This window comes from Naumovozyma castellii, chromosome 1 (assembly GCF_000237345.1).
Source record: "Naumovozyma castellii chromosome 1, complete genome".
NCBI lineage: Eukaryota > Fungi > Ascomycota > Saccharomycetes > Saccharomycetales > Saccharomycetaceae > Naumovozyma > Naumovozyma castellii.
The window spans coordinates 1,012,944-1,036,901 of record NC_016491.1 but is presented as its reverse complement, the minus strand read 5'-3'; the positions used below and the strand labels follow the sequence as shown (position 1 = coordinate 1,036,901).

At 37.2% G+C, this 23,958-nt stretch overlaps 15 protein-coding genes across 15 annotated transcripts; 5 read left to right on the top strand and 10 right to left on the bottom strand.

The window, feature by feature from the left end:
• Window positions 1-21: 21 nt before the first annotated feature.
• Window positions 22-2,379, bottom strand: MSB2 (Msb2p; the record flags this gene model as incomplete). The annotated part of the gene is made up of 1 exon (XM_003673419.1): window positions 22-2,379. The coding sequence occupies one exon, from the start codon at window positions 2,377-2,379 to the stop codon at window positions 22-24; it is 2,358 nt and encodes a 785-aa protein (XP_003673467.1).
• A 526-nt stretch (window positions 2,380-2,905) lies between these two features.
• Window positions 2,906-4,075, bottom strand: MCY1 (putative cysteine synthase; the record flags this gene model as incomplete). Its single annotated transcript, XM_003673418.1, has 1 exon — window positions 2,906-4,075. One exon carries the CDS (start codon window positions 4,073-4,075, stop codon window positions 2,906-2,908), a length of 1,170 nt encoding a protein of 389 aa, XP_003673466.1.
• Window positions 4,076-4,356: 281 nt separating this feature from the next.
• Window positions 4,357-5,406, bottom strand: ERG26 (sterol-4-alpha-carboxylate 3-dehydrogenase (decarboxylating); the record flags this gene model as incomplete). Its single annotated transcript, XM_003673417.1, has 1 exon — window positions 4,357-5,406. The coding sequence occupies one exon, from the start codon at window positions 5,404-5,406 to the stop codon at window positions 4,357-4,359; it is 1,050 nt and encodes a 349-aa protein (XP_003673465.1).
• A 405-nt stretch (window positions 5,407-5,811) lies between these two features.
• On the bottom strand, window positions 5,812-6,756 carry EFM5 (protein-lysine N-methyltransferase; the record flags this gene model as incomplete). Its single annotated transcript, XM_003673416.1, has 3 exons — window positions 5,812-6,053; window positions 6,135-6,610; window positions 6,737-6,756. The coding sequence occupies 3 exons, from the start codon at window positions 6,754-6,756 to the stop codon at window positions 5,812-5,814; spliced, it is 738 nt and encodes a 245-aa protein (XP_003673464.1).
• A 411-nt stretch (window positions 6,757-7,167) lies between these two features.
• On the bottom strand, window positions 7,168-8,247 carry ECT1 (ethanolamine-phosphate cytidylyltransferase; the record flags this gene model as incomplete). The annotated part of the gene is made up of 1 exon (XM_003673415.1): window positions 7,168-8,247. One exon carries the CDS (start codon window positions 8,245-8,247, stop codon window positions 7,168-7,170), a length of 1,080 nt encoding a protein of 359 aa, XP_003673463.1.
• Window positions 8,248-8,297: 50 nt separating this feature from the next.
• PRP18 (mRNA splicing protein PRP18) lies at window positions 8,298-9,065 on the bottom strand (the record flags this gene model as incomplete). Its single annotated transcript, XM_003673414.1, has 1 exon — window positions 8,298-9,065. One exon carries the CDS (start codon window positions 9,063-9,065, stop codon window positions 8,298-8,300), a length of 768 nt encoding a protein of 255 aa, XP_003673462.1.
• Window positions 9,066-9,295: 230 nt separating this feature from the next.
• On the top strand, window positions 9,296-10,534 carry TFG2 (transcription factor IIF subunit TFG2; the record flags this gene model as incomplete). Its single annotated transcript, XM_003673413.1, has 1 exon — window positions 9,296-10,534. The coding sequence occupies one exon, from the start codon at window positions 9,296-9,298 to the stop codon at window positions 10,532-10,534; it is 1,239 nt and encodes a 412-aa protein (XP_003673461.1).
• Window positions 10,535-10,837: 303 nt separating this feature from the next.
• On the top strand, window positions 10,838-11,074 carry RPL38 (60S ribosomal protein eL38; the record flags this gene model as incomplete). Its single annotated transcript, XM_003673412.1, has 1 exon — window positions 10,838-11,074. The coding sequence occupies one exon, from the start codon at window positions 10,838-10,840 to the stop codon at window positions 11,072-11,074; it is 237 nt and encodes a 78-aa protein (XP_003673460.1).
• Window positions 11,075-11,383: 309 nt separating this feature from the next.
• Window positions 11,384-12,925, bottom strand: PEX31 (peroxisome biogenesis protein; the record flags this gene model as incomplete). The annotated part of the gene is made up of 1 exon (XM_003673411.1): window positions 11,384-12,925. One exon carries the CDS (start codon window positions 12,923-12,925, stop codon window positions 11,384-11,386), a length of 1,542 nt encoding a protein of 513 aa, XP_003673459.1.
• A 258-nt stretch (window positions 12,926-13,183) lies between these two features.
• On the bottom strand, window positions 13,184-15,463 carry CUL3 (cullin CUL3; the record flags this gene model as incomplete). The annotated part of the gene is made up of 1 exon (XM_003673410.1): window positions 13,184-15,463. One exon carries the CDS (start codon window positions 15,461-15,463, stop codon window positions 13,184-13,186), a length of 2,280 nt encoding a protein of 759 aa, XP_003673458.1.
• Window positions 15,464-15,716: 253 nt separating this feature from the next.
• Window positions 15,717-16,592, top strand: CUP2 (Cup2p; the record flags this gene model as incomplete). The annotated part of the gene is made up of 1 exon (XM_003673409.1): window positions 15,717-16,592. One exon carries the CDS (start codon window positions 15,717-15,719, stop codon window positions 16,590-16,592), a length of 876 nt encoding a protein of 291 aa, XP_003673457.1.
• Window positions 16,593-16,739: 147 nt separating this feature from the next.
• YRB30 (Yrb30p) lies at window positions 16,740-17,978 on the bottom strand (the record flags this gene model as incomplete). Its single annotated transcript, XM_003673408.1, has 1 exon — window positions 16,740-17,978. One exon carries the CDS (start codon window positions 17,976-17,978, stop codon window positions 16,740-16,742), a length of 1,239 nt encoding a protein of 412 aa, XP_003673456.1.
• Window positions 17,979-18,257: 279 nt separating this feature from the next.
• On the bottom strand, window positions 18,258-20,885 carry RAD54 (DNA-dependent ATPase RAD54; the record flags this gene model as incomplete). Its single annotated transcript, XM_003673407.1, has 1 exon — window positions 18,258-20,885. The coding sequence occupies one exon, from the start codon at window positions 20,883-20,885 to the stop codon at window positions 18,258-18,260; it is 2,628 nt and encodes an 875-aa protein (XP_003673455.1).
• Window positions 20,886-21,568: 683 nt separating this feature from the next.
• NCAS0A05100 (uncharacterized protein) lies at window positions 21,569-22,585 on the top strand (the record flags this gene model as incomplete). Its single annotated transcript, XM_003673406.1, has 1 exon — window positions 21,569-22,585. One exon carries the CDS (start codon window positions 21,569-21,571, stop codon window positions 22,583-22,585), a length of 1,017 nt encoding a protein of 338 aa, XP_003673454.1.
• Window positions 22,586-22,836: 251 nt separating this feature from the next.
• On the top strand, window positions 22,837-23,841 carry NCAS0A05090 (uncharacterized protein; the record flags this gene model as incomplete). Its single annotated transcript, XM_003673405.1, has 1 exon — window positions 22,837-23,841. The coding sequence occupies one exon, from the start codon at window positions 22,837-22,839 to the stop codon at window positions 23,839-23,841; it is 1,005 nt and encodes a 334-aa protein (XP_003673453.1).
• Between the last annotated feature and the right edge of the window lie 117 nt (window positions 23,842-23,958).

The window sequence follows — 23,958 nt, the reverse complement described above, 5'->3', positions numbered from 1 at the left end:
AGTAAGGATTAAACATGTTGATTAAACATCATTCCAACCCAAGGAATTTTGTGTGGCAATTGGTTTAGATATCTTAATCATTGATTTCTTTGCTGGAACATCAGAAGAATATAATCCACCTTCATTGTTGGATTCTGAATGATCCATCCACATATTAATCTTCATAGAAGCAGTAATTGATTGACGATTAGTATCCTTCTTCTCGTTATTAAATTCGCTTGAACTTGAACTTGAATCGTCTGGGAATTTTATAGCCACTTGTCTTTCACGATGTCTTCTAACGAAAAATCTGACAATAAATGTCATTAAACAAATGTATAAGATACCCCCACCTACGGTACAAACCACAAGAGGGACTAGCGTCTTTTTGTTTTTAATACTACCTGTTGGATTAGAACTTGATTTACCAGAATATTCTAATGTCCCCATATCTTCTGAAGAGGAGTCATCATCTTCTGAAGTTGAACCAGATTTGTGGTCAGAATTTCCCTTGGAGGATGATGATGATGAATCTGTAGAAGAAGAAGATGAAGAAGTATCAGCAGAATTTGCTGATGTTACCAGACCTGTTAATGGAATGGATGGATCAATCAATAGTGCTAATGACCTTAAGGCATCATCATTCTTTGTGTAAAGAGAACTATTTGTATCTTTAATATAAACGGAAAGATTTGCAATAGCACTTTCTGGGAAAAGAACTTCAGCGACTGTTATGAAATAACCAATGTCTTTCTTCTGTAAAGGAACTAATCTTGATACAGTAATATTATCATAAATATCATCAAATGGTGTATTTAGAACATATGGAAGGAAGGAAAATATTTGTGCTGATGATTTTGGACTTGATACTATGAATTCATAATTCAAAGCTTCTTTAAATCCAATGGTAATCACCGTATAACCTTCAGGTGTTGGTACACTTGTGGCAGCACCAATAACTTGAGGAAGAGTTTTTGTTGCGGCACTTGAAACCATAGCAGATCCTGTCACTTGAGTGGATGCTGTAATAAGTTGAGTTGGAATCCACCAATTATCAGCTGTAGATGATGACGCACGTCTAGTTCTACTACTAATACTACTAGGTGTTACCGTTGGTAATTTTGGTTGATCTGGAGTAATTTGTGAAGGAGGAGCAGAAATTTGAGTTGATACTGGAGCAGAAACAGGACCTGTTGAGATATCTGATATAGGAGCTGCAACTGTAGCTGTTGAACTTATACTAACAAAAGTTGGTGTATTTCTAGTTGGAGTAGACGTTACAGCTTCGACAGAGGAAGGTGTAACTGGTAGAGTATTTGGAATGGAAGATGGGACAGTTATTTGAGATTGTGTTGGGACATCATTTGTAGTTACACTTGAAATACCGCTAACAGTGTTTGGTAATGTAGATATGGTAGAAACAGGTTGTAGAATGTCAGTGTTAGATTGAACGCTTGATGCAGCTACAGAAGGTGTAATTATCGAACTTATTGGGAAAGTGTTTGTATCTGTAGCAACACTTGAAGGAACAATATTTGACAATGTAGTAGAGGCGACTCCGCTAACTGGAGTTTCTTGAGTTGATATTTGTGGAATTGGTACAGATGAAACTACTGGAGTGGAGGTAGAAGAAGGAGGAGCAATAACGGTACTGGCAGCATTTGAGACAGGAGCTGAAACTGAGACATCTGGTGTACTAACAGATACTGGTGGAGTACTTACAGAAACTGGTGGATTACTTGCGGATGCTGGTGGAGTGCTTGAGGTGGTAAGGGTGCTAACCAACACGTCTGTATTGGATACTACTTGTGATGGCTTTTCAGATACCACAGCTGACACCGAAGTAGACACCGGAGGTGTACTTATAACGGATAACAAAGTACTAGAAACATTAGGATCCTCAATAGCAGATACTGTACTTGAAGAAGTTGGAACAACAGATGAAACTGGTACAGAAGAAATGGTTGGAGTTGATACAACTGATTGTGCTTCACTGACAGTACTTGAAGTTTGCGATACAGACGCTTGATTTGTTGAAACGATTGATTGAGTTGTTTTCTCAGTTGAAACGGTATCAGAAATTGCTGATATGTCTGAAGAAACTGATGGGATTGAAAAAGTTGGTGTAAAAGTTGGAGTGGAAATTGCAGACACAAATGACGAGTCAAATAATGATGTATAGACAGGTTGAACCACCGAAGTAGAATCTTGAGAGGTTGTATCAGATAATTGCTGTTTATCTTTAGAAGATATCGATATCTCTGGTGCCGGGATGGAAACCATCGACGGACTCACCACAGAAAATGATGTGAAAGCAGAACTCCCATTATTGAATAGTGGTGCCGCCTTTACCAGACTGAATATCGATAGGATGTAGATAATCGGTAAAATTGTAAGCATCTTGAATGTACAATTGTTCAGGAATGATCTTTTTCTTGGATATAAAGCTGTTGGGACCTATGAGTAAAAGAGAGAATATCAAAGTTGGTGTTTCATAAAGATCCAGGATAGGTTATCCGATCTAGGTGGTGTTGAATAGTGTTCTTTTCTGAAGAAACTTTGGTCTGGATAACGAAGGTGACTATTTGGTTGCTTCAGTTCCGAGAGGCAGACCAACAACAAGCGATTTGCGGAAGACTATTGTATATATATGGCCACCAGGGTCTGTTGTTGCCAGAAACTGTTGAGAATGTACGAGATGTGTGTTTTCACGCGTATGATGATGAAAATCTCTGAATTTTCTGAAACGACTGCCGTTGATCATTAGCCCGAAAAGGAAATGGGACGCTTTTGGCGTTTTTTCCCCTTTCGGGCATGAGAGAATGTCTCTGTGACATTTTACACGACAGTAAATACAGGAACATGTAAATCATTTATACAGGGTTGTTTACATCTAATTTTACGTAGCAGGGTCCCTCCCTCATCTCTAGTGCATTGCCTGCTCTAGAGTGAGGTCTCTGTTTACCTCCCGGGCCTCCTTCCAGAATTTACTTAGGTGTCGCGAACCGCTGTCGCACGCAATGATCACTATCCTCGATCCCGGCCCTAACTCTTTAGCTAGCTTCACAGCAGCTACTGCGTTGATGGCAGTGCTACTCCCAACAAAGAGCCCATCATTGACGGATAAATATTTTGCCATATCAAGAGCCTGTTGATCACTCACACGGATCGAGGAATCGATAAACGTTTCTCCCTTACGGAAGTTTTTTGTAATCCTATTTAAACCAATACCTTCAATGATCGTATCCACTTGATGTCTCCGTCTAGTTCCCTCCTTCTCAACAAAATCATACATGACACCATGATTAATTCTATTGTAGAAACCTGACCCTTGAGGATCAGCTAGTACAACTTTACACGAAACGTTAGCCTTTTCCTTCAAATATTTGGATACTCCTGAGATGGTACCACCTGTACCACACCCTGCAATAAACCCATCTATTCTACCTTCCATCTGCTTATAAATTTCAGGCCCAGTAGTCTCATAATGAACACGCCAATTCGCCTCGTTTTCAAATTGGTCTGCAAATACTCCCTTCACACTACCATCCTCATTCTCCCTTAGTAAAGTTTCACATGCTTTCTTGGCTGCATTAACGTACTGATTAGGGTCTACAATACTTGCAGGCTTGACTTTATTCACAGTGGCACCAAGACTCTCCAACAATGCCAATTTTTCTAAGGATGTATCATCCGGTAAGGAAATGTGTGCCCTATAGCCAAGTGCATTACATATCATAGCAATAGATATCCCTGTAGAACCACTTGTACCTTCAAACACCCAACCAGGTTCCCCTCTGACCAAATCTCCTCGTTTTTCTGCCATCTTGATAATATTTAAAGCAACACGATCCTTGGCACTACCGGCCGGATTTCCTAGCTCTAACTTGGCGTATATTTCTGCCCCTGTGGCATTAGATAGTGATCTAATCTTCACCATTTGTGTGTTCCCTATTAGTTCTTCCACACCATCTTTAGGTTTTGATATTTCATCTGATTTGCAATATAACAATTGGTAAGTGGAATAGGCTCCAAACAGCAATGAACCCACTGTGACAACAGAAGAGAGTAAAGATAAGTTACTATGCTGTCCCATTAGCCTATAGACAGATTTAAACTGATTCGTTTGCTAGTTTTCTTATATGATGAATGTTTAACCCATCAACTATTTGATGTTCTCTTTTTTTCAAAGGGGCCCGCGGTAAAATAATATGTATTGTCTGGTTAATATTGTTTAACCTTACGATCTGAAGGAAAAAGAATGTATAAAATAAGATATAAAATCAACAACCCTGATCTCAGTATTTTACAAGTTCATTAAAAGATTCGTAAACTAATATATAAACAGAGACTAGAATAGAAATACCCTTTTGATTTTTACAAGTCTTCATCCATCCAAGCCAATGTTCTTTTAATCCCTTCTTCGATATCAACCCTTGGTTCATAACCTAGCAACTTCTTGGCCTTCGCAATGTTATGATAACGCGATGCACACACTATTTTAACTCTAAACGGTGTCAAACCAGGTTCTTTCCCCAATAATTTGGAAAAAAATTCGGATAAGTAACCAGCCAATATAGCCACTGGTCTCTTTAATACAATAACATTCTTGTCAATATGTCCATCAGCCTTCCAAACCGTTCTGGCTAAAGACCAAAAATATGTAGGTGTATCATTAGTAATGAAAAATGCCTCACCAGAGACCTCTTTTGCAGTAGCTGGATCCAATAACCTTTGTGCTGCCAAAACATGTGAATCTGCTACATTACCTGCATATGTCCAATCAAATAAGTTATTATTATCACCCAATTGGAACTTTGACTGACCAAGTTTAGCCACAGCTCTTAACCCAGGGACCAATTGTCTATCACCGGGACCAAAAATGCCGGCAGGACGTAACGCCACTGTTAAAAATCCATTTTCAGGATCATTTGATTTTAGTACCATGTCTTCTGCTGTAAATTTCGTTTCATTATACGCATCCATGGGTACTTCAGGGATTGGCCATCTTTCATCCGCATTATGAACATCTTGTCCGTTAAATATAACACCGGCAGATGATGTATAAACCAAGATGTTAACATTGGTGTTCTTGCAAACATCAATGACATTTCTGGTACCCTTAACGTTAACCAGATCGTATATTTCCTTGTTTTGACCATGCATAGGTGATGCAGAATGCACTACCACATTGGCACCACTGACCTTTATTGCTTTTTGTACATCTTCAAAGGATGTTAAGTCACCAATATGGACTTGTATATCATCCAACTTGAAAGTGAACTGATTGGAAAGTTTTTCTGGCAGAGGTCTCACATCGAATACGTGAATACTTGGTCGAGGCGAAAGTTCATAGAATTGTTGTATTAAGTGTAGACCTAGAAATCCAGATCCACCTATTAGGAGAACTGAAGAAATTTCAGACATGTATTAGTTCGATATAGGGTGGGTTTGGTTAATTGAGTGCACCCTTAGTTTGCCAGCAAAAATAACAAGGAATACAATTAAACAAGTTGAGTTCGTTTCTTATAAGCTTTCGAGGGCAGAGAAGGTTGTTGAGAGTTGATTGTATTCTTAGACAGACAAATGAAATAAACGACGGTTCCATTGACTCTAAACGAAATGCACTATGTCGGAGCTTAAAGACAGTTTTATTATCGCGTTCATATCGGCTTTATATACAGTCAACTAAACAAAGTGTCACATTACCTGTCAAATAGAGACATGGATAAACTCCACAATGCAACGTGTGTATATAATGTATTTGACTTTATAAGAAAAAAAAATAACATATTATACAAACCTGAGTGCAGAACCCTTCCGCAGCTCGTCTTAATTTTCTTCCTTTTGGAACTTCCATTGTTTACATTCGAAATCAGCATAACACCTAAATTCATTCATTAACCCATTACCATGTTCTGGGTAGAAATCGGTAATTTTAGTTTCAGGATACACATTGGCAATTATCTTGGACATTCTTTCACCAGTACAGGACATTAAACGATGCTTCAAGACTCCAGATTCTGTCTTGGAACCATCACTTGGCGCAAGTAAAGCTCTAGCTGTAATAGATGCTGTAATAATTATCATGAAATGATTTATGTTAGTAACATGGTATTTTCGGTTTCATCAAAAAAAGCAATTGAAATACATACATTTTGTTTGGCAATCTTCATTTAGGAATGGTGGATCAATAAGAAGTCTGTCCACTTTACCCTTAATAGAGGAATCAAATTCCAAAGGTTTGTTATAATCATAGAAGAAAAAATGGTCTTTCCCAGCTAACAGTTCAAACCTTGTATCGAATTCGAATAAATATATGTGTTTTGTTGGAATATCTTTCTCAGACTTCTTTTGGATTGCGGCATACACAGATGGCGCACTAACCACAGCAATGACTGTATTCTCATCTGCACCTTCTAATAAGGCATCCGCAAGTAAGTCAGCTGTCTTATCACTATACCAAAATTGAGATAGCTGCCAGTCTTCCTTGAATAGGTTCATACCTTGTTCTTTCTTCATTTTCATGTCTTCATCTGCTTGGCTATATAACTGGGCGAATTTCTTTTGGTGTTCTTCTTCTTCTTGTCTAAATTCTTGTAGGGCGGCTAAAGTATCTGCAGAAAGAGCTCTATAATTTGAATAGTTAAGATTTTTAATAACGATTAGGTTAGTATATCAATGTTCTTTTTCTTGTGGCATAAAATTAATGTTTTAATGTGATTAAAACAAAGAGAGTGAGAGAAGGGTCTCATACAATTCATTGAAGTCGGACATTATTCGATGTGTCAAATAAGATGCGGGGACGTTGATATTTTTTTTGTTAGTCGTTCTAGAAGAACTAGACGAACTGCAGGGAAGTACACGTTAAAATATAAAGAAAAGTATGTATACTCTTAATATAAAACTGAAAATTTTAAAAATTTTCATTGCGATGAGTATCCAGTGTAACTGCGCAGGGAAAATGCGCCGGCCCAACCAGATGGAAATTTTCGCACAAATGTAAGCAATGGAACAATTTGCTATATGGCTTCCATCAAATTACGTATTTCACACCAACAAACAAATACGTAATCCAGTTCACTCAAAAAGAGCATACATTTTATTCTATACACTTTTACAAATGCACGTATTTTTATTCTATAAGTAATTCAATGAGCAATCTGTATGAAGCTTTGTCTAGCCGTTTTATATCGGCATACCTTTCCTCTTGTTTCTTTCTACGTACATATCACGCTGCGTCTCAATCCTAGCAATAATAGTTCTACTAGTTAAGTAACCACTAAAAACAGTTCCATCAACCAGCTCAGGTGAATCAATGTTGTAAACCTTCGAGAATTTGGATTTTTCATCATGTGAACTATTCTCAATTGTGTCCTTACTAGGGTGGATGATGACACCGTCAACAAACGAACAACTCAAAAGACTAAGAACTCTCTCCTTAATGGTCATTATTATTTCCTTTGATTCATTGGAGGTGACTCCAATTATTATTTGCCTTCTAGGTTCGAGAACGTTCCTTATTTTCTTCAATTGATCAATGTGACCCATATGGAATAAATCAAAATCACCAAGTATCAGCACAGAATTTGTACTATCCCAATCATATCCACCACGAACAAGCATATTATTAAGGTCATCTTGAAAGACATAGCAATGATTCGAAAAACCGTCAACCCCTTTACTGCAAAATTCTAATTCATCAAGTGTTGGGAAATAATCTTTATCCGTGGAGGGCAGGGTATTGTGAGTTAAGATTCTATGAATAATATCTGTAGTGCTGACCCCATATGTTCGCTTTACCATCTTAAATCTATTCATTTTCCTCATGATCGTATAACAATCTTCTCCATTGGCGTCTAAGGTAACATCATCACCATGTATAACATATTGACAACCAAATCGGTCCATCCACTCCGGAGCTGTCACATATGGCGCATCTTCCACGACAGCGCTACACCATCTTATACTTCTTGCATGAGCATATCTTTCGGGGGCATTCATCACTGGTAACGTACCTTTGTTATATTCGATAGCAGCATCATTATGCACGCCACAAAACAGCATACTGTTCTCTTTATTGTTCGAAGTTCGACGAGCTTGTAACATCGCACAGGCATGACCATGGTGGACGAAATCAAAACAACCATCGATCCATATCCTATCTTCGTTCAATTGGGCTGTCATTTTAATTTGGGGTAGAACAGATGGCGTGGTATTCAAGGTTTCTTCAATATCTATACGACGAACAGTCAATATTATTGACATTCTTATTTTTCACAATCTATTGTTGTTTACCTTATCATCGTTTAAGACGATTATTTATTATTTTCAGAGCCATACTTAATCCACCATTCCTGGAAACTAATTAATCGTTTAACACTTGTTATCCATAACCTAGTGGGTTCATCAATCATTACGTTCGCCCGCTGTGAACCACCCTGTATCCTTGAATGGGCGCTTCTTTCATGAATACCAATTTGAGTGACCCCGATGGGCCATGCCACATTCCCAATACTTAATTTCATATACGATTGGATTGCTAAGTTAATCTCAGTGAGATTTTGAACAGCTTGCTGCATATGATACAGGACAGTGGCTAAGGAAATCAATAAATCAGGTGCTAGAGTATTCTTTCGTAGTTGCACTAATAAGAAAAACAAACTTTTCTTCGTTTCTATGAGCAATTCTGGGTGGTATCGTTCTTTGCTAGAGTCCCATCTTGAAAGTATATCATGAATGTATAGATTACATTGTATTGAAAGCTTTTTGGATTCCTTGGTAACACCTATTGTATTGGAGTTTATTGTATATGAGATTTTAGATTCCGTCGAGATAATTTCTTCAATTCGTAAAGATCTTGACTCTAGCTCCTGTGTCTTCTTTCGTTTTAAGGATAGATCGTCTTCATTAACTGAATTATCTAGCTTATGTTTCGCTATGTCAATTTTTGGTTTATCCTCTTCAACCTTGGGAACAGAAGTAGAATCTGGACCCGATGACTTTTGTGTGTCGGTTTTCTTGCGTAACTCGTCTTGCTTCTTAGCAATCTCTTTTTTTAAGATACTTCCTATATCAAAATCCATCGTAATTCGGCAAGTAGAGTTGTTAATCCACCTTATTAGGATGTATCTTATGACTTACTTCCCGTTTGATTTATTCATTATTACACTGATATATTTAATTTATTATCACCCGGCCACATTGAAATTTATTTTCCCCTTCAATGGCTTCATGAACAAGAGAACCAACGATCACTGAGTGATTGCAATCAACCACCAAATATATATACTAGAGGACCGATAACCTAGAACTAATGTCACAACCTACCAACGCTACCCCAAATCTTGCTGCCAACACGGGAAACAATGGTCCTGTGCCTAACAGTGCAGCATCCAATAATAACGATTCCGGAGATGAATATTTATCACAGGAGGAAGAGGTTTTTGATGGTAATGATATTGAAAACAATGAGACAAAAGTTTACGAAGAATCACTTGACTTAGATCTGTCGCGTAGTAATAGACAAATTTGGCTGGTTAGATTGCCAATGTTTTTAGCTGAAACTTGGAGAGATAGAAATAATTTGCATGGTCAAGAATTAGGTAAGATTAGAATTAATAAAGATGGTAGTAAGATCAAATTGATGTTGAATGAAAACGATAATGATACAATACCGCATGAATACGATTTGGAATTGACAAAGAAGATTGTTGAGAATGAATATATATTTACAGAACAAAATTTGAAGAAGTATCAGCAACGTGAAAAGGAATTAGCAGCTGATCCAGAAAAGCAGAAACAGGCCTTTTTAAGGAAACAAGAACGTGAAGAAGAATTGAAGAAGAAACAACAGCAAATGAAACGTAAGAATAATAGAAGACGATTTAATCATAGAGTTATGACGGACAGAGACGGTAGAGATAGATATATTCCATATGTGAAGACTATTCCTAAGAAAACAGCTATTGTAGGAACAGTATGTCATGAATGTCAAGTTATGCCATCAATGAATGATCCTAACTATAACAAAATTGTGGAACAAAGAAGAAATATTGTCAAGTCTAACAATAAGGAGAGAATTACTACATTGGAGGAGACTGTTGGTGTTACCATGCGTCATGCCGGTATGTCTATGAAATCTGATACATCGAATTTCTTAAAGGTTGGTCGTGAAAAGACTAAGAGTAACATTAAATCGATCCGTATGCCAAAAAAGGAAATTTTGGATTATTTGTTCAAATTATTCGATGAATACGACTATTGGTCTTTGAAAGGTCTAAAGGAACGTACCAGACAACCGGAAGCTCATTTGAAAGAATGTTTGGATAAAGTTGCCATCTTGGTTAAGAAAGGGCCATACGCTTTCAAATACACCTTAAAACCTGAATATAAGAAATTAAAGGAGGAAGAAAGAAAAGCTACTCTTGGGGAACTTGCTGATGACCAAGGGAATGCTATCAGTGGTAGAGATCAATTGTTGCAGAGACAGCAACAAGAGGACGATGCTGAAGAAGAGGCAGAAGATGAGATTGAAATGGAGGATGTTGTTTGAGAAATTAATCAACGATTATATAGTCTATATATTTATTGTTGACTGCTTTTGTAGTAAATCCGGACACCTTACAATATGTTTAGTATGTTTGTACACCACATAGTCAAAAGTTTTTGAATTTTTTTTGTTTGAAATTTAAATTTTCAAGAAAGCGCAAATGATAATTTCCAACCGACCATGATATCCAATTTGGAATAGCCCATCCAATCTAGCGTTATACAATATTAACATTGTTAATTAGATATATTGTAACTACGCCTGTTTTGGATATCTTAAAAGACCAACCAAGAATATTGAGAAAAAATGGCTAGAGAAATTACTGATATTAAGCAATTTTTGGAATTGACCAGAAGAGCTGACGTTAAGACCGCCACCGTCAAGATCAACAAGAAGTTGAACAAGGCCGGTAAGCCATTCAGACAAACCAAGTTCAAGGTCAGAGGTTCTAAGACTTTATACACTTTGGTCATCAACGATGCCGGTAAGGCTAAGAAGTTGGTTCAATCTTTGCCACCAACTTTGAAGGTCAACAAGTTATAAGAAGATTAATCAGAGATAAAATTAAACATTATATTATTTCCCTTTAATTTTCAGGTCATAAGTCAAGTTAGAATTCATAATACTGTATAGATAATGGAAAACATTACTTTTAAACTGCATCGTTTTTTTTTTTGCTTTTATTTTTTTTTATAATGTGGACTTTATATGGTTGTCAATGTCGAGCCTCAATCCATTTCGATATCGAACAGCAATTTCTTTATGTTCGACAATGATTGTTGTAGTAATCTTGAAAAAATTAATTATATTGTAATTACTTAATGCTAATATGAGTTTAGGGGTCATTTTCTATCACTCTGCTAAACTAAGGTCATCCTCATCTCCCCTATCATTATTGGGGTCCTCAGACGAATCCAGTTGTTTAAATGTATCTTCTTGACTGTCTTCATATATGGTACCAGATAGCTTCTCATCATCTGACGGTATAATGCGAACGTTATTGACCTCACTAAACGAAACCTTTCTATCTCTGAGAGGACCATTGCCAGTGGATTGAGAGTCTATCTCTTGAAGAGTCAAATTCATTCCATTTGTAGGAGAACCACTAACACCAGACGGTATATCTTCCTCTCTCTCATCATCGGAAGGAATTGTTAAATTAATCAATTCGGCATTTCTAACCCACCTTCTTCTTCTTGTATATCTTGAAAATACATCGTCTGTTGATGGGTGCTTCCACGTGTTATCGTAGTAGATAAAACCCGTATTAGGATCTGGATTCGTCACCCTTCTTGGGACAGAACTTGGTAATTGTATAGCTCCATCATTCGTCATATCTAACTTCCATGATTTATCAATCCATCTCCACTCAAATTCCCCCGTATGTTCCTGCGGTAGCGTGAAATGTTGGGGGTCTGGAACTTGATTTAAGAATTCATCAGTCCATGATGCTCTTTCATAACTTAACATAGTTGAAGTCCATCCTATACCTAACCACCTTCTCTGATTTTCAAACAGAACAAATGTAAATTTGACCTTCTTCGGCGTCTTCTCATCACTTCCACGCAAAGGATTTGAAAGAACTGAATTTCTTCGACCAGATTTAGAGTTTGTTCTCATCTCTCTATTAACTTTTGCAACTGTCCCTCTATGCTTTTGTAAACCACATAAATCCAAACCTGTGACATAAAACATAAAGATTCGGAATAACTTAACACCCCAAAGATAGTTTCTTGCACTTCTACACCAAGGTGAATGGAAAGTAAGTACAAACACTCCACTTATTAAAACCAACTTACTTGGAGTTAAAATAAACATAGTTATGATGACATAGACCGGGGAAAGAAAAATTGTCGTGAATAAAAACCTTTTTATATCTTGAGAACTCAAGGCATCAATTGGCACCAAAATTATTTTACATTTCTTCGATACCCTCGTCATTATGTGTATGATATCATCCAAACTTGGATGTGAATCAACTGTGTCATCAACATTTTTATCAATTAAAGAATATAGCCATATTATTCCAATAATAATCAAGTGACTAAAATATTTTATAATTAGTTGGAAATTGGTGACTGCAATCATGTATCCCAGAATGAAAAGCAAATTATGTTCAAAATTGTCGTTAGACCATGTTAGATAACTTAAGAATGTATCAGCAACTATCAAATATGGATACAAGTTTATCAAAGCCTTGGATACTGTTGGAGGAGTTGATTTCAATAATGGAGAGGAAATAACAGGTGGTGAATCCAGTTCGTCTGGGAATGAACTGATATTCGTCACTTTACCTTTTTGCTTGGCAGATTTCTTCAATGCACTTCTCATCGTTTTTGGAGCTTCCTTCTGGGTGTCAGTCATGTTCAATTCAGCATTAATCTTGCTATCCATTAGTCTCCTTATTGTTTATTTTCTAACGCAGTTCAAAGTGAACTGATATGCAGTCTTGAGAATCATGATTAAGGGATTGATGTCGTTGGTCAGTGTGTTATTGTTTAATGGTTTATTGGCGGTCCGAAGCGCCCGCGTTGTTGAATTTCTCTGCAACAAAAAGATTTTTCTGATAAAGACAATGTAATTATTATCTAATTTTAGCTTATGTAGTCTATCTATGTAAATAAGTTAGTTCGTGAAAGCCCGTCAGTATATCTATGGAATGTAGTGAAGGATATGAGAATCTGAAATTTCTTTTCTTAAATATTCTTTGTCGAGCAGAGATTTCACACTTTTCTTAAAAATACGATCGGTCAATGCGAATCTCTTTGCCGTACTTGCTTCGGCGTCCTTGTATAATTCTTCAAATCCCATTTCTTTATTTTGCTTCATTATCCTGACAATTGCAGCATTACACTCTGCAATTCTATCTTTTTCAACATTATCAATAACATTATGAGGTTCCGTCCTTGAAGAGGAAGAAGAAGGGATGTTCATGCTGGGACCTGTCAGGACTTTATATTTTCTGGTTGGAACGGAAAAGCTCTCATTTATGGAGAATATGTCCAATGGTGAAATGGCACTTGAGGCTGGCAATTTATTTAATATGTTTCCCTTCGGTGACGAAGCCATATGTAATAACTGATTATGAAGTTCCTGCTTGGGTATATGTGTTAGGTCTTCAATCATTTCTGTTGTCAAACTGGAACGATCTTCAAACAACAGTAATATTAGAGCGCCATAAACAGACATGCTCAGTTCGTGATAGCTTTTTTCGAACTGATAGCCTATTTCAACCAGACTGAGTTGATAATCCCATTTCAAAGACCGTTGATTATATTTTTTACTATAAAGGGCCTCAAAATCAAGTTTGAGTTGCTGCAACTGAGATGGGAAAATAATATCCTCTTCTAAAGCTGGAGAATTCGAGAAGGGCCATGATGTTATTGTGAGAATTTGTGGAATATACTCTATGTTACCTATGTCATCAGCATATGCATTCTTGAAGTTATTCGACAAATCATTTGATGTTGCAATATCCCTTAACATACCTTCCAATTTTGAGGTAAAGAACACACCCATTTCTTCCTTGATTCTTTTGATAAGCCACCTTTCAATGTCAATCGATGATCTCTGGTGCAAAAGTCTTCTCGAGAGTTGTTGTCTATAAAATGCTTCAAACAAATCTTTATCTGAGAGTAGTTTAAACAGCTTGACGCACCTTTCCAAGTCTTCCTTCGCCGATTGAATCTCTTTCTTTTGTTGAGTCCATTTCAAACGAGAGTCTAAATAGAAGCATATGAACTCAGGTGCTCTTCTCTTATTTTGGTCTAAGTATGAAGCAAATACTTCGTTCACCACACTTACATTAGGGATTAATCCCTTACTGTGATTACTATTATTTGAAACGTCTTCATTATTTTCCGTTTTATCCATACCAAAGTCAAGGCGTCGTAATATATTGGTATAATGATCAAGTTTCTCAATGGTAAAGGATACCCATTCAATCGCGATAGAAACCTTTTTTCTTATTGTCGCATCAATTTTCTTGCCTTGTAAATCTTGTAAAATATACTTCTTAATAGAATCTATTATACCTTGCTTGTATTGCTCATTAGAGGATAAATCAAACAATTCCTGAAGTAAAAGAAAATCGTCGTTTTTAAGGGCTTCATTTACCAGCAGCAATAAGACAGATCCAAGTTTTTTCCAAATTAATACCTTCTCCAAGACGGTAGTCAGTTTGGAGGTAGTATCAGAATCCAAAAATTTCAAATCTCTCTTATATTCTATATCCTTCAGCCGCTTGACCTCTTCTAAACAACCAATTGGTGGATACTGATTAGGATCAAATGATTCATCGTAGAACTTTTCTGTTTCATCCAAGAAAAATGGCTCGAACTGATTGTTAAAGACAGTATCGTAATCTTCTTCCAACATTTGCATCATACGAGCAATCTGATGCCATATTTGAGCATCACCTTCATTTATGCTTTTCATCCTCCTTGATTCATTAATAGTTTCGATAAACGCGTTAAATATTTGAATCTTAAATGGTAAAACGAATCCATCTTTAAATACTTGAAGACATAATTCAAAAACTTCAGGATACCTATTAGGTTTACAATAAACTTTATCCAAATAGAGAAACAAGTCACTTATAAGATCAAAAGCTAAATTTTGCGAATCCCACAGGTCAACAACAATTTTTAAGGATTCCATACCTCTGCTCCAATCCAGTTTGAGATCCTTAACTTGACTTTCCAATTTTGTTCCGACATAGACCTTTAACTTAGTGTACAAGTCACTTGCCTTCTCATTGACGACTGTCATATAAACCAGGCGGTAAATGGATTCAAAGGTAAAGGGTCCATAACGTTCCATATACACGGCGTCTATTGCCTTTGCTAACAGTCCCCAAGTTTCTTCAAAAGAGAAGTTGACATCCTCAGTCCTTGTTGGGATTAAAATCTTGGCTTTCTTCGTATGGACCATTTTGCTGGCTTGTCTCAGCAAAATTGACTCTTAGATCGTACTATTTTATGTTTCCAGGCGTTTATAATAGACATTAATAGAAAAGCGATTTTTGCTACCCGCCTTGAAGCAAAATTAACTCATTGGATCTTACGTAAGGATATCTTGGCATATAAAGGGTCCAATGTTCAAGAATGAAATATTATCTAGTTCTGTCCTTCCACTTCAACAGATATCCTCAAAGTGGTGCTGAAACAAAGACAAACGATTTAATATGATTATGCTAAATGGCGAAAAGTACGCATGTGATCTATGCATTAGAGGTCACAGGTCAAGTTCCTGCAATCATAGGGACAGACAGCTAACAAAGTTGAAACCAAAAGGTAGACCTTCTACCACATGTATGCACTGCAAAGAGATGCGGAAAGTCAAAAATGTGAATCCATCGGGCGGTTGTCCTTGTGGGAAGATACAGAACTCCAAGAATGAGAATGAACTAAAAGTTTTAAAGAAGGCGGCTGCTGGGTGTACTTGCCTGACTGGTGGGACATGCCGTTGCCATATAAAGAGAAGAAGGGCCAAGAATGAAGATCAGAGTCCTATCTCAACTACCCAAACAACAGATTCATCTGTCGATAACTTATATGATGACCTCATATCAGGTCCAATATTGCTAGATGATGTCTTAACACCAATCTTTGACGATGCATCTCCAACAATGTCAGGTAGTGTGCAACAGGGGAGCATAAAAAATCTGTCACCCATTGACGAATTTTTGATTGATCCAAAAACACCTTTAACTGTAATTTCTGATGATGAGCAGAATTCTGACTTGTCAAGTGCCATTAAGAATGAGTCTTCAATGGCAGATATTATTAAACAATTTGCTGAGTCAGACCTCCAGGATGTTAATGGCCTGACTCCGACAGATCTTTTACAACCAAATGGTGAAGAAGTATCTCTCTTGATGACTAAAACAGAACCACAACTGAACAATGGTGATGATAAAATCCAAAACCCAAAAGAAAACGAGGACGACCTATTTATGGATCTATTAGACCTAAACAATCTGCCTGAAATAAATCAGTATGATTACGATTCCCTTAATATAGCCCCAAATTTGGCATTGAATAATTCAACGCCGTCATAAGTAATGTAGAATATAAATTTTGATAATATTAAATAACTAAAAATATATTCCTTGCTATGATGTTCTTTTGTCTACCGAGATATCTAGAATAAATTTCTCACTATAATGTCACTAGATGATATTATTATTTGATTCAATGTTCATGCCTCAATCCAAACTAATCTTTCCGATCTTTGTCGTTACTGCCTCAATATCTTTTGGAGACACAGTAGCAGCCCTTGGACTCTCATCATTCAAATAAATTGACAATCTTTCATCGTTAATGTCCAGAATACTTTTCTGGTCATCCTCCTGTAGGGATACTAACCTAATAATATACTCTAAAAGTGATATCGAGGAAGAATAGTCACTTTTAACCTGCTCTTCCAATTCTCCTGCCTCTTTTTCCTCATCGCTATCGTCGCTCTCTTCGTCCTCCTCAAAAAGACCAAAAGCATACCATAAGATGCTTTCAAGATCATTTTTTTCTTTATTCTTTTCCTTTTTTTGAGTGGAAACGGTTTTTAATACTAGAACTGGTGAGTCTCTCTCTTCTAGTCGCAATAATTTACCAGATATGCTGAAAAATAGCTTACGAATTTGGCTTATATCTAAAGCAGTCTTTTGTGGAACTTCCTCTCCATCTTCTGTGTTATGATATCGACCATCATCAAAGCTCTGCTCTATAATCAATTGGTATTCAAACTCCTTTTCTTTTGACTCTGTCCTGACTATCTTGATAAACGCTCTCTTCATGTCTTCTCTCCATGTAATACGAGCTTTAGGATCTGCTCCTGAGCTCATATTATAGAATACTGAAAAGACAGTGGCTTGAAAAGTTGGACCTACTCGTAATTTTCCATGAATGAGTTTCCCATCGTTCGATCTTGATACAAAATTGGACGCTTGTAATAATAATCCAGGTGACACCTGCTGCGGCAAAGCCGTACTTAGACTCGTTCCTGTAGTGTTTAATGATAGATTGATAAAGGGTGTTACTTCCTCTATCCGAAGTAATAAGTCTTCAATATAAGCCTCTACAGATTTGATTGCTTCTTCCTGGGACTTAGAACTCTTTGAAGTTGTGACCTTTTCTGTCAATCTCTTCATTTTTTCGTCGAAGGAATCAATCTCTTGTTTAAGATCTTTAGTTAATCTTAATGTACTGTCCAGGTTTGTATTACCTCTCGCAGCCACAAGTTTTATTAGGTCAATCGCCGATGAAACAATTTCAATTCTATTCTCCAGTTTTGCCCTCAAGCTCTCAATCCTTCTGGCGTCATTCTTTGGAATATGGACTATGAAATTGGTGAGTGTTTTGATAGCAAACGATGAGGCAAGCGACACCCCTGATCTAATTGCAAATGTTACAGCTTGCGATCCTGCTTTTGCCAGTAGATCATCCATATTTAGCAACTAGATTTGTACTAATGTGTTAGGGATACAATAAATCGACATCATCACATCTTGACTCAGAAGGTTTCTAGTACTTATTTTCGTCCTTTTATGAGCTGATTTTTTTTTAGCGATGACACTCATTTCGGAGTATTTGTTCACCACGAAAAGATAGACATGAATTATATTTCGTTTCTATACGTACAATTAAGTGCTAATTTTTATATTAAGGATATATTAAAATGATAAGATAGAGTGTTAACCCCATGAAAGAGGATCAATACGAATCGATCAATGGGAAATGTACTGGAATGCGTAACTGATATCCGGGTGCTGGAATTCGTTTTGTAGAAGATGATCGTTTGTTTTCTCCAGTGCTGCATGATTTAAATGATTCCATGTTGTTGGGTCCCCGTACAACATTGCCGTTGATCTTACAGACTGCTTACCAGCAGCATTGCATCTTTTACAGTGATATGTTTCGTGCGTCTCACAAATTGTTTTATCATTATACTGAAACAATTGCCTCAAATTATCTGAACTAAATAATCTTTCCACGTCCTCTTTCGCATCCACCACACATGAACTTAAACTCATCTTCATTGATTGTCTTTGGTATATTTTTTCTTCAATGGAACCTGTGGAGATAAATCTATAAATGAAACAATCCTTTTTTTGTCCATCTCTCCACACACGTGCCAAAGCTTGCTGATCGGCTGCAGGGTTCCAGTCGGGATCCATTAGAATTAATCTATTAGCACCGATTAAATTAATACCACACCCACCGGCCTTTGAACTTAATAAGAAAATGAATTCCTGCCCTTCAGGGTCATTAAATCGATCAACAAGTTTTTGTCTCTTGTTAATTGTCATAGTACCATCTAATCTCACAGAACTATAATGCTTATTCCTACACATCTTCTCTATCAGATCCAATGTTTGAGTATAATTGGAAATCAAAACAATTTTATCATCAGATTCTGTTTTGATTTTGTGTAAGAACCTTTCTAAAATGGCAAATTTACCTGAAAACTGTGGTTGAACATCTCTGCTCTTACTACCTTGCATATTATACTCATCTGGTATTTCAAGATCATCAAAATCATCAATCTCTTCGTCTAAGTTTATTAGATTTGGATGATTACAGAGCTTCTTCAAAACACCAATAGCCTTTAAAGGTTGTGTACCTCCAACTCCCTTGACCATTTTGTTAACATCTCTGGATTTAAGTAAACGATGGTAAACATCCTTCTGGAATGGTTTAAGATTGACGAAAATAACGTGCTCATATTTACAAGGTAAATATTTCGACAAAATGTCATTGGTACGTCTAATAATAAACTTGGATACAATAGTGGACAATTTTTGTAATTGTTCTTCACCTTTAGTAATTTCTTCATCTGTGGAATCGGCATCTCGACTTCTCAAAATGGGAAGCTCAAAGTTTTTTCTAAATTCACTTCGAGTACCTAATAAACCAGGATTGGAAAAATTCAACAAAGCAAAATACTCGGAAAGATCATTTTGAATAGGTGTACCAGATAAAATAACCCTTCTTGGACAATTTATACTGTCTAATGCTGTGAAAGTTAGCGAGTCACCATTCTTTAATCTATGCCCTTCATCTGCCAGCATTAGGCCTACATCACAATTTCTTAGTTGGTCGACATTTCTTCTTAGCGTCTCATACGATATGATAAGTACTGGTTTCACTATATTTCTACCCGTTGCCTGGGCCCATGAGTGCACTGCCTCAGCAACTGTAGAATTACCACTGGCTAAAGAGGATTTCTTACCATCTACAGCCAATGGCGATAAGGTTCCGGGTCCCAACCATTTTACAAGTTCATTGGCCCAGTTATTAACTAGAGAGGAAGGGCATACAATAATACATTTATCGATCAAACGTTTACCCTGAGGTCCCTGCCTCAATAACGTCCACATCAATGCTATACATTGTAATGTTTTACCTAACCCCATCTCATCTGCCATAATACAACCATAAGCACCTCTGTTATTTTGTTCTGTCTTTACTATCCCAGTATTTACTGCTTCTGCATCTAAAAAGTCCTTCATTACCAAACCTGTTACACAACGGTAAAGAAACTTAACACCTTCTACTTGATGGGGTCTCAAAATTTTAGTTAGTTTTGGATCTATCACCACAGGGACATTAGGGAATTTCTTTTTTGCTTCATCTTCTTCGCTGGAACCCAATAATTCCTTTAGTGATTTATTTCGCACGCCATTTGTCATCAGTTTAGGATGTGCAAATTTCTTCGATCCAGTCTTTGTCTCCTCATCCTTCGAGTCAGTACCTTTTTCTTTTGTAGAATCTTTTTTATCATTACGTACATCTTGGGAATTGTCATGCATTATCATATCACCATCAACAGATGGGTCATATAATACAATGGCAAATTCGTCAGTTGGATCATGCAAGGGTCTTGGCTCCATTATAATTTTCTTCTTGGTACCTAAGGTCAATGGTAGACTATGTCTTTGTATATAACCCTTAATAGGAACTGTGAACGAACGTTTCAACGTGAATTCAATAGAATGCAGTCTTGTCGGATCGTTAGCTAACCTGCTTGCACTCAATGCATCCTTTCTTCTTTTGGTAGATTGTGAAAAGGTTAGCGAATTTTCATCAACATCAGCTGCTGCAGAACTAATGTCCAGTCCTGAATAGGATACAGTGTGTGATCTCTTTCTCAATATTCGCCCATTGACTTGCACAACTTCCTTTTCATGCTCAGACGACAGAGCTCGAGGTTTTGCGGTTTTGTACGGTACTTTAAAAGGTTTTGATAAAGTAGAAATGGAATTCTGTACATTTATTGGTCTAGGAACCAATCTGGGTCTGTCACCAAAGCCAATACCATTGGGAGGTCTATCAGGTAATTTCCTTCTGGCCATTTAATAACGTGAGGATGGTATTTCGTAAGATAATCTATATTGGCTCTTTGGATACCGATAAGATGATTAGATGTATAGAGAATATGCGACAATGGAACGGGTATTCAAACAACAGAAGGGTGGTATCTTACTTTTACGGATACTTTCTAGGTAACTCTTTTCAGTGTTTATTTTTCTGGTGTAACGCGAAAAAAAAAATACGCGATCTTTGTATCTCTTTCACGTAAGCAAGACATGTCATGAAGAATTGGCAGATATTCATGAAGTGGATATCCAAAATACTAAGCATAAAAAGTTGAGACTACGGTAGCTTTATCGATGTTCAACGAAGATTTACAAAATAAAAACGAGAAGTTTTTGAAATCGGGAAGAGCCTTAAAGGTCCTTTTCAATTATCTTAAGTAATGTATTTACTTCTGTGGAAATAGTTGCAAGCCAGAATTTAATAATATACATGAGCTTGGTGCCTCTTTTTGCTGTGAAAGTCTTTAGCAAACCTGGTAGCAAATTACTTTGATCTTTTCCTTACGTTTCCGTCAATACCTTTTGCTCTTTCCTCGGAGTTTTTTGTTTACCTTTTTTTTCTTCTTCGACACAATAAAAGGGCAGTATCTTTTTTGATGTAGAAATACTGGGCAAGCATAAGTGCTTTCCTTTCTCACCATCAAGTAACTAAACGAAAAATGAAATTCCAGATTATAGCTTTCTTTATTGTGTCATTTTTATGTAACCTCGTTCCTGCGACACCACAGCTAGACATTCTACCAGAATTTGAAACCAATAATTTTGAGCTTAGTTTCCATAACGTTAGAAGAGTAATAGGTAGATTCAACATCAGTGATGGGGCCATGACCTCCCTTGTAGGGATGTACCTCAAGACATATCTAATCACCAACGGCAAAATAGATTCCAAAACCATAGATTTCAAGGAAATAATGGTGGACATCTTTGCTGAAGTGGAGCAAAACATTGTAGCTGCTAATCAAGGATACACCGACTCAGAAGTGTTCCTACCTGTGGGGACATTTAATCTCTTAAGCGAAAAGGATACCTGGATGACAAACTTAACACAGATAATTGAGTCTCTGGAAAGCCGCCACTTCTTTTGGAACTTTAAGAGGCAATTAATCCATAAGCCAGTGAAACAACTAACGAGACTATTTATCAGGTCACAGCTAGCCTATACCAGATGGTTTCTTGAGGAAATTCGATATGATTTTTTCACAGACTCCGAGAGAGAAATACTTCTTACTGAAAGTTACCGTTCATTATTGTGGGCAAAAGTAGTAATCCACCAGTTTGGTCGAATGCTACAAGAGTTGGATGAACTAGGGTACATGAGTTGTGTCGCCAAGGGGTTGAAGGAAAATGCTCACTTTTTAAAGGGCAAATTTGAGGGAAAGATGAGTCTTGAGAGGAAGAATGATTTACTTAATAAGCTATCTTCGAGCGTGGAGGTGGAGCTAAGCGCCATTGATCATGATGGGCTTTTGACAAGTAAGACCATTGGGCAAATGCTCCTACATTTTTTTGCAGCGTTTCTGACGATCCGACTTCTAGCTTTCATATGTCCCGTTGTTGGGACGCAAACTTGCATTGTATATCTTACTGTCACTTCCATTCTTCATTTTCTGGTGTTCAGCCGAATGTATACTGAACTTCACGATCAACTCCCCAAGCCACCCAAGGCCCTCTATTAAAATATATAGACTATATAAATATAATTTAGAACCTAATAGAAAAGCAACCCGAATTTGTAGCCTTTTGTGTCATTTACCGACATCCGTTTATGAATGGCACATCATTTCACAAGCGCTGTATTTACCTTTTTCTTGACACATTTCAATATGTTGTAGTAGATGAACTGACAACATTGCATCATTAAATAGCAACATCGTCAACGGTGGCAGCAGCTCTTTCCTTCTCTTCCACTTACTAAACACTTTCATAAATGAGATTTCACCCTAATACATTGTTTATTATATCATTACTGTGGAGCATCACTGACGCCGCACCATTGAAGGATAGACTACCAGCTTTGGGGTTCAGATGTCACACAACAAGGAGATTAGTGGATAGAATTCATGGTGCTAATGGGACCACCTCGGTTGTGAAAACATTTCTGGAGCTATTCCTAACCATGAATACCCGCGTGGAATCGAAGAAACTGGATTTTCAGGGCACAGTGACTGAGATTATTGATGAGATGGGGCAAAATATAGTCGCAGCAAACCAAGATTATAATGATTTTGACCTATTGCTCTTCATGGGGTCCCTTGGCCTGATTTACGAACAGACTGCATTGCAGAACGACATTTCACAAATAACTGAGTCTCTGGAAATGCATCACATGTTTTGGAACTTCAGGGCCAATTGGTTCCACAAACCTCTGAAACAACTGATTGGACGCTTTTTGAGATCACAGCTCGCTTACACAAAGTGGTATCTTGGTGAACTTCGACATGACTTCTTCATAAACGGTCGAAGAGAGGAGTTGTTAGGTGAAGGGTACCGTTCATTGCTTCTAACCGCAGTAGTGGCCCATCAATTTAACAAGGCTTTGTACGAACTGGACACGATAGGTTACACGAGGTCAGTCTTGAAGGGAACAAAACAGTATGGGCAGTATCTGAAAGAATGGTTTGGCGGAGAACTAAGTTCTGAACGAACTGAAATGATTACTACCGCAATCTCCTCCAAAGTAATATCAGGATACAGGAGTCCTCCCAACGGGGACGACCCACCAAGAACTGAGAAAGCCAGGATATTTTGGATGGAGCCACTCCTACTCCTCATGACAGTAATTCTCATGGTCGATAAATGTGGAGGGTATAAAGCATTTCCCTGTACATGTTATATCTGTTTGGCTGCCATGTTCAATTTACTGATCTTTGCTCAGGTTTATTTGGAGTTGGTTGGACGTGCCCCAAAGGCTCCCGAGGTATCTAATCCGTAATTAAAGTCCGCGTAGTATTTTGCATAGTAGGTAGCCTTTTATGTATCCTTAGGGAAAATATATGACTTTCGTTTTCTTGAGAAACATATTATTGAAGTAATTATGTAACTATTTTAA